This window comes from Merops nubicus, unplaced genomic scaffold (assembly GCF_000691845.1).
Source record: "Merops nubicus isolate BGI_N331 unplaced genomic scaffold, ASM69184v1 scaffold2148, whole genome shotgun sequence".
Taxonomy (NCBI): Eukaryota; Metazoa; Chordata; class Aves; order Coraciiformes; family Meropidae; genus Merops; species Merops nubicus.
The window spans coordinates 18,096-26,495 of NW_008626115.1; the positions used below are offsets into that span (position 1 = coordinate 18,096).

The 8,400-nt window shown below is 42.2% G+C and overlaps 1 protein-coding gene across 1 annotated transcript in view; it reads left to right on the top strand.

Annotated features, from left to right (window-relative positions):
• ALDH18A1 (aldehyde dehydrogenase 18 family, member A1) overlaps positions 1-8,400 on the top strand; it is a gene marked incomplete at its 3' end in the record, with an annotated part of 24,206 nt that overhangs the window by 15,128 nt on the left and 678 nt on the right. Inside the window, exons 9-12 of the mRNA XM_008945872.1 lie at positions 811-884; positions 1,528-1,627; positions 2,735-2,955; positions 8,325-8,400. Of these exons, the coding sequence (XP_008944120.1) occupies positions 811-884; positions 1,528-1,627; positions 2,735-2,955; positions 8,325-8,400 (471 nt within the window). The remainder of the gene's footprint in view (positions 1-810; positions 885-1,527; positions 1,628-2,734; positions 2,956-8,324) is intronic.

Sequence of the window (8,400 nt, forward strand, 5' to 3'; positions counted from 1 at the left end):
CCTTTCCCTCATCCTTGAGAGGTTACCGTGTCACGTCAGGTTAGTTGAGCAGAACCTGCCTTTTATAAACTCATGCTGACTGGGCCTGAACCCTTGGTTGTCCTGAATGTGTCTTGTGATGGCACTCAAGATGATCTGCTCCATAACCTTCCTGGCACCGAGGTCAGACTGACAGGCCTGTAGTTTCTTGGGTAACTCATTATCCATGAGCTACTTGAAAACTCTTTGAGGAAATGCTACTTGAAACTGGTGACTTGTTTTGAAATAGAAACAGAAGTAATCTGTTCCGTATCATTTCAATTTGAGACAGATTCTTTTAGGTCCTGCCAGAAAAAAAGAAAAAGTTACTGGCCTTTTCTCTATAGGAAGCTGTCTAAAAGGCATACGGGGAGAGACAGAAGGAGAGCAATTTTTCTGCAAGCTGTTACTCTGATTGAGTTTTGGCTTCCATTATTATTTGTACTTTCCCATGCTATTTTGGAATCCTTTCTGTTTTCCTCAGTTGGATACTTCAGCTTTTACAAGTTTTATCTCCTTTCCTATCCTTGTGTTCTTTTGCCCTTTGTCAAGTCTGTCTGATATGTGGTGCGTACCTGCCTCTGACACAGACACAGAATCTCTGTGATGACTCTTTACATTTGGGGACCGTGACAGCATTTTTGTTCTGGGTGTAGAATGTCCTTCGCTAGCATACAAGAGATTTCTTGAGTGTTTATGTCTGAGCAAAGAGTAAGAAGACGGATGGGCTAGTGTTCACTGCCACCTGTGCTGTTACTTTGTTTGCATAGCATATTTTTGGGTTTTCTGCAGGTCCTACAGTGGAGCAGCAGGGTGAAATGGCTCGAGCTGGTGGCAGGACCCTGGCAGCTCTACAGCCTGAGCAGGTGACAGAATGTGGCCTCACTTGTTAAGCTTGTAAACATGTGCAAAGTTTTACAACATGTATTTATAAGACAAATGGGCTCCTTGGGACAAGAGTCTATTTTTTCATGTGTGATTTGGATGGTAGCATGCTTAAAGACATGAGAAAAGCAGAAAGATAATGTACCTTTAGGTTATGAAGTAATATGTGCTTACATGTCGGATTTATAAAAATTTTAATGACATAGAATATCACAGAAATGAATTGTGATCAGAGCTGCTGAGGAGTTGACTGGAATAACTTGCTTCATTCACTCCTGTGTAGTGTATGTGAAAGAGGAGCTGTAAGCAATTACTGTTCTGCAGCTGAGCAGGTAAAATGTGACATTCATTGTAGAGAAGACAAGATGATCTTAAAGGAAGACCATTGAGGGTTTGGTGAAGAAGACTGGTCATGGAAAGCAGGATAATAAAAAGAAAAGTAAAGGTTGAAGCAGTGTTCAGCCTCATTTTTCAGTGTGATACAGGCTGGAAAAATCAGCTGGTCCCCAGTATTCAGGGAGTCAAGACAGTGAGAGTATGTGGTCAGCATAAATGGACGGAGGGTAACAGTTGTCAAATAGGCTTTGTGTAATAAGTCAGTTCAAAAACTGTTTTCATTTTCAGAGAGCAGAGATTATTTATCGTCTTGCTGACTTACTAACTGACCAGAGAGAAGAAATTCTCTTGGCAAACAAAAAAGACTTAGAAGAGGCTGAAAATAAAGGTAATATTTCAAGTCCTTCCATGTTTTGAACCTCTCTGGGCCTCGAAGGAAATGAACAGAACTAGAATCTCTTGTCCCCTGGGATTGGGTACTGTGGCTGTCACAGATGAGTGAACTCAGGACCTTGAGAGCTTGTCAGCATAAACAGCTGCAGCTTCTATAATTACATAAAACAGATGCCTTCATCAGAAAAGATACTGGGGGCTTGTATTGTAAAAAGTAAGAAAAGAAACAAACAAAAAAATAGTGCTCTATTTTGCTAAAGGAGGCTCACTTTAGAAATGGAGTATAACAAACATTATCTTTGTTATTGCCATGCATAAAATAAATATCTTCTGGGCTGATTAGGGTAATGTTTGGCTCCTGAGGGGAAGGCTGTCATCTCTATAGTTAAATCGATGCTTTCCAAAAAGAAGCATGTCCCCTTCTGACTGAGGAATGTACTCTTTAGGTGGCTTGGATTAAACCCTTTTTTCTGTGTCAGAGTGACTCATGCACTGAGAAGTTGGGATTGGTATGTGTAAATATAGAGATATCAATGTATCAAATGTATGAAAATGACACATCATGACTTTTAATACTTTGTTGGAGGTGCCATCAAACCAATTTTTACTGACCAGAGTATGTGAGGGGACATGCTGGGTTAGTTTACTGTCTGAATGTGTTCAGATTAGAAAATTAAGGCACTTCTTGCCCAGTCTGGATAGAAATGCTATGCAAACATCTGTGCTTTGGGATTTCTAGCTGTAAAATTGAAAGATGAAGTCACTGCCGAAACTTTCCAGAAATACTGCAAGGTTAGAAATCTGTAAGAAACTCAGACATATAACAGTACTTGAAATAGGACAAACCTCATCTCTGTGGATGTTGACATTGCTTCATGTGCAAACCACTTAAATGGTGATGGGTGAAAAAATTCTCAGATTTGAGTGGTTTTGTTATGGCTACTGGACTTAATGCTGTGCATTTTTTATCTTGGGTAGGTTTCTTGCTAGGGCATGGGAAATACCTGAATTTTCCTTCGGTTCATCACTTGTTTAAACCACTTTTGCTTGAGCCTAGACACACCAGTCTTTCTCCAGCACAATTTTTTTTTCTTTCTCTTAGGGAGATTGGCACTTCCTTTGCTGAAGCGTCTCAGTCTGTCTACATCAAAGCTGAACAGCTTGGCTATTGGGCTGCGTCAGATTGCAGCCTCCTCCCAGGACAGCGTGGGCCGCGTGATTCGGCGAACACGAGTGGCAAAAGGCCTGGATTTGGAGCAGGTGACAGTGCCTATCGGAGTCCTCCTCGTCATCTTCGAGTCCCGTCCCGACTGTCTTCCACAGGTACATAAGGAGGGCACGTTACATTGTTGGGAATTCTCTGATACAAAGAAAGGGTATTTCTGTTGGTAATCAGTTGAGGGGCTACAAAAACTCTTGTCTCAAAGGACCGTTGCTTGAATTCTTCTAAAAATGTATTTTGTCGACGTCCCTGTTTTTCCTGCAGAGATATTCTCAGGACTTGCTTCTGCAGTGTTCAGCATTACTCAGATCTGTCTGGTTTTTTTTAAAAACCCTTGACCTATGGAAGGGTTTATCTTACATTCAGATGGTGCAGTTTTTGCATGTGTCTTACAAATGTAGGTTCAGTGCCTAGCTCACAGCTGGGTGACTCCTGCCAATAAGCACTTGTTTTATCTGTCCACGCTGCACGCAGCTGAGCTGCAGGCTGGGATTGAACAGGTACTGTTTAACATGGGTGGTAGTAGTTAACTGTAACTGTTGGAATACATGATAAAAAAATACATTCAAAAAAGGCTGAGCACAGAAAGCACAGAACTTCCAGACTTTCAGTGGTCTGTTCTGTAGTGATACTGCTTGTGTGCAGTGAGGCAGAGTGATAGCTTTTATTCAGTTGTAGTGAGACAGTTGTGAGAAAAAATGGTGTTCCTAGGTAATGAAGTTGATGGAAAGGCTAGAGAAAATCTCAGTCTTACAGTGTACTGTGAGTGAATGTCATTTGTCTTGTGCCAGGTGTAAGGCAGGCATCTTAAAGGCAAATACCTTCATCTGCAGTGCTGTGTGGGAGTATTGCTGTGAGTAAATAGTTATAATGCATGAAAATATGGGGGCTGAACTAATGCTGTACAGGCAACCTTGATCTTTTCTAACTCCTGACTATTTTACTGAGCAACTGTAGTAGATTCAAAAAACAAAACAAAAAACCCCACTTCATTATCAACACCAGTTCCCACAGCTAACATTAGGTATCTAGAAAAATTGATTGAGAAGTTCTCTAACATATAGTCAGGTGTTTAAGGAGAAAGTGATGGGTACAGACACTTTAAAAGGAAGTGAGAGTCAATTGGTGGGCAGCTTTGTACTTCATGCCTCAGTTTTGTGAGTTGTCTCTCCCCATCTTGTACTGAAAGGGGAGTATGCTCTAGGTGAAGTTCCCATGAAGTGAAAAGGCACTCACTAGTCTCCCTTGTCTACTATTTTTAGCTCCTTGTTGATAGCTCGATTCTTCATAGATAACCAGAGTGTTTCTTTGGTGAAGTCTAGTCTTTATTCCTGGACTTAGCCCTGCTCTCTTGCCTTGTGTAGCTGATGTCTCCCTCTCTCTTCCCTTTTATCTTATCTTAAAACTTCCTCCAGACTGACTCTTGCTGGCTTTTTTCCCCCCCTCTTTCTTTTACAGACTTGGAACAACTTGTCCCAGTAGTTGCTTTTCTTCCTTTTTTTTTTTTTCCAGCCCCCTGCCTTCATACTTGCATCAGATCCTCTGATATAACTTCAGAGGATCATCTTAGATACCTCTGTATTTCAATTGCATGATCTATGTCCCATGCTGTAGCAGATAGTAGGATGTTCTCTGAGTGCAGAGGAGCAGTTGCTTCCTCTCAGTTTACTACTGCATCTCATGCATGTTTGGCTAAGCAATTGCAGAAGTTTGGTTTGCCCTGGAAGACAGCATGCTCGGTTCGCTCCCTGCAGATAGCTTACACAGAGTTCTAACAGTGCTCAGAGTTCAGTCTTGAGTTGCAGTAAAGGGGAAACAATTGCAGATCACCAGTTAAGATTTAATCAGCTTCTAATGAGCATATACAAATAGCATGTTTGCCTCTAATATTTGTAAAGCCAAACTGTGAGCATCTTTCACAGAAGCTGCTTCTTGTATATTCCACCAAATCCAATTGTTGCTCTGACGGGTAGTCATAATCCTCTTTGAAGGGACTGAACTGTTCTATAGAGTGATAGAATAGAATCATAGATCCATTAAGGCTGGAAAAGACCTAAGATCATCAAGTCCAACCATCAACCCAACACTACCATGACCATTAATTCATGTCCCAAAGTGCAATGTTTACGTGTTTTCTGAACCCCTCCAGGGCTGGTGACTCCACCAGCTCCCTGGGCAGTGCCTCACCACTCCGTCAGCAAAGACATTCTTCCTAAGATCCAAGTGAAACCTCCCCTGGCGCAACTTAAGCCCATCTCTTCTTATCCTATCGCTCGTTACTTGGGAGAAGAGACCAACCCCCACTGCACCCCAGCCTCCTTTGAGGTAGTTGTAGAGAGCAGTAAGGTCTCCCCTCAGCCTCCTCTTCTCCAGACTAGACAATCCCAGTTCCCTCAGCTGCTCCTCAGAAGATGTGTTCCCCAGACCCTTCACCAGCTTCATTGCCCTTCTCTGGACCCTCTCCAGCATGTCCTCAATGTCCTCCTTATCCTGTGGTGCACAAAACTGGACCTAGTATTCAAGCTATGGTCTTACCAGAGCTGAGTGTGGGGGCACAATCACTTCCCCACTACTGCTGGTCACACTGTTTCTGATACAGGCTGGGATGCTGGTGACCTTTTTGGCCACCTGGGCACACTGCTGGCTCATGTTCAGCTGGCTGTCCACCAACACCCCCAGGTCCTTTTCCACCAGGCAGCTTTCCAGCCACTCCTCCCCAAGTCTGTAGCATTGTCTGGGGTTGTTGTGACCCAGGTGCAGGACTGAGCACTTAGCCTTGTTAAACCTCATACAGTTGAGCTTGGCCCATTGATCCAATCTGTCCAAATTCCTCTGCAGAGCCTCCTAACCCTTGAGCCTCCTAACCCTTGAGCAGATCAACATTCACACTCAGTTTGGTGTCATCTGCAAACTTAGTGAGTGTGCACTTGATCCTCTGATCCAGATATTGATAAAGATATTAAACAAGACTGGTCCCAACACTGAGCCCTGGGGAGCACCGCTTGTGACTGGCCACCTGTTCAGCCAGGCCAGTTGTCTTCCCCACTAGTTTGTCTTACAATACATGGGGACAGCCTGCTCCTATGCCTCTAAGACTTCCTTTTTGAATAATGTCCAGCCTTCCTGGACTCCTTTGCCCTTCAGGACTGCGTCCCGAGGGACTTTCTCGACCAGCGTCCTGAACAGGCCAAAGGCTGCCCTCCAGAAGTTCATGGTGGTAGTTTTGCTGACCCCCCTGTGTACTTCATCAAGAATTGAAAACTTTATCATTTCATGGTTGCTAAGCTCAAGAAGACCTTTGACCACCGCATCACGTGCCAGTCTTTCTCTGTTTGTAAACAGCAGGTCTAGTGAGGCAACTCCCCTGGTAGGCTCACTTACCAGCTGTGTCAATAAGTTGTCTTACACACACTCTAGGAACCTCTTAGACTGTATCCTCTCTGCTCTGTTGTATTTCCAGCAGATGTCTGGTAGGTTGAAGTCCTGCATGAGAACAACAGCTGCCAGCTGCTTGTAGAATGCTTCATCTGCATCTTCATCCTGATTGGGTGGTCTGTAACAGACTCTCAACAGGACATCTACCTTTTGGGCCTTCTCCCTCATCCCTAACGATAAGCACTCAACCTTACCATCACAGTCATTGAGCTCTGTACAATCAAGACACTCCCTAACATACAGAGCCACCCCACTACCTCTCCTTCCCTGCCTATCCCTTCTGAAGTGCTTGTACCCATCCATTGCAGCACTCCAGTCTTGAGAGTCATCCCACCATCTTTCTGTGATGGTGACAAAGGGGTTTTCAAACCCCTTGCCTTCTGTTATCCTTTTAGACACAGAGTTTTTTATTTTTGTCTTCCTGATTTTTTTTTTCTTTGCATTTTTTTCAAATCAGTTCATAACCATTCATTTAATCTTATGCCTGCAGAATGAAATTTTGTATTTAAATGAGCCATCCCTTGTAATACTGACTTTTGGAGAGGCAGATATGTACCATATGCTTTCAAGATACAATCAGACTGCTTCCTAGTGTCTAGTTTTACATGTTAGAAAGGCATAGTATCTATGTAAGGTAGGCTTCCTAGACTATTGCACTTCAGTGTGTTTTTCTGAAGCATTTCTTACTTTTCACTAGTCTTTTAAAATTGCTGACAGGAGGATGTGGTAAATGTCAAGCATTGTGATTGTTGTTATCCATTCAATATTAGAAGGGGAAAGCAGGTGATCTGAAGAGATGTCTGTTTTTCTTTAAGATTTTTCTGTACAAATCAGCATCTAATGTGTGCCACTAAGCTAGCTACTTATTAGGTGTGAGCCTAAAATGCCTAATTCTGGCATCTATATTTCAACAGCATGCAATTGAAATACTAATGAGTGAAAGTTTGGTGATGATACATGCAGATGATGATAATGATACATGTGATCTTTCCCAGAAGATGGGAATACAGTAAAATAACTTCAAATGCTTAATTTGTTTGTTGTAAAAGGTTCTGTAGAAGAGATGATTTTGTTTTCTCAAGGAGTGTATGCTATTTTTTTTCAAAGAGGTGGAAAAATTATGAGATTGTTGTGAATTGGATTGGAGTGAGAAAGGAAAAAAAGTAAAATAAAGTCTGGAAAGAGAGCTTCATCATGTCTGACATACTTGCAGGTGGAGTAGAAAGGGAACCTGAAACAATGAAAAACCTACCACCACCCTTCTGTTAAAGAGGTTTCTAGTGTAGCAGGGAAAACACCAATAAGAACTAGGGTCTGGAGACACTGGGGAATTGGTTATATGTTCTGATCAGCAGAAGTAACTTTTTACCTAACTTCTAAAAAGCAGTGGCTTCTTCAGAGCATGGTTTTTAAATGTGTTCTATTCATCCTGCTGGACTCAAATGGGTGCAATTTGTCACCTTAATAGAAAAGCAACGATATCAGTCTGTTACTTCTCAAAACATGACAAACATGAAAGCAAAGTGTGGAAAAAATAGAGGTGATGCTGGGCCCATTGTCTTGAAGGCTTTTTTTCCCACACTTAAGGTAAGAGTTGTCTATTTATGATTTCTGTTTTAGACAGATGAAAATCTGTTTTAGATTATGAAAATGCTGCCCCCCCCCCTCAAGGTAGCCCGGAGGGAGGAGGCAAGGGAAACACTGCCCCGCCTGCTTTCAACAGCTCACCAAGATGGTGATAGAATACATACTCCGGGCACATCTTACATTGTAACCTAGGACACAGTAGTGCCCTGAAAACTCAAGTTTGTTCCTGAAACACTATCATGTTTCATTTCTGGAGTTAAATGTGCTGTTACTGGTATGGTTTTTTTGGTGCCATAAAATGAAAACTGTAGATTAACATGGAATAAATCAACCAGATTATAAATCCTGTTCTTAATCTGGCTTGTGGGCGTTATCCTGATAGAAGAAACAGATTATTTCTCTCTACCTTACTTTTTTTTTAATAAATAATTAAATTATTTTCTGACAGGTGTCTGCTTTGGCCATAGCCAGTGGAAATGGCTTACTACTTAAAGGAGGGAAAGACGCAGCACAAAACCATCAAA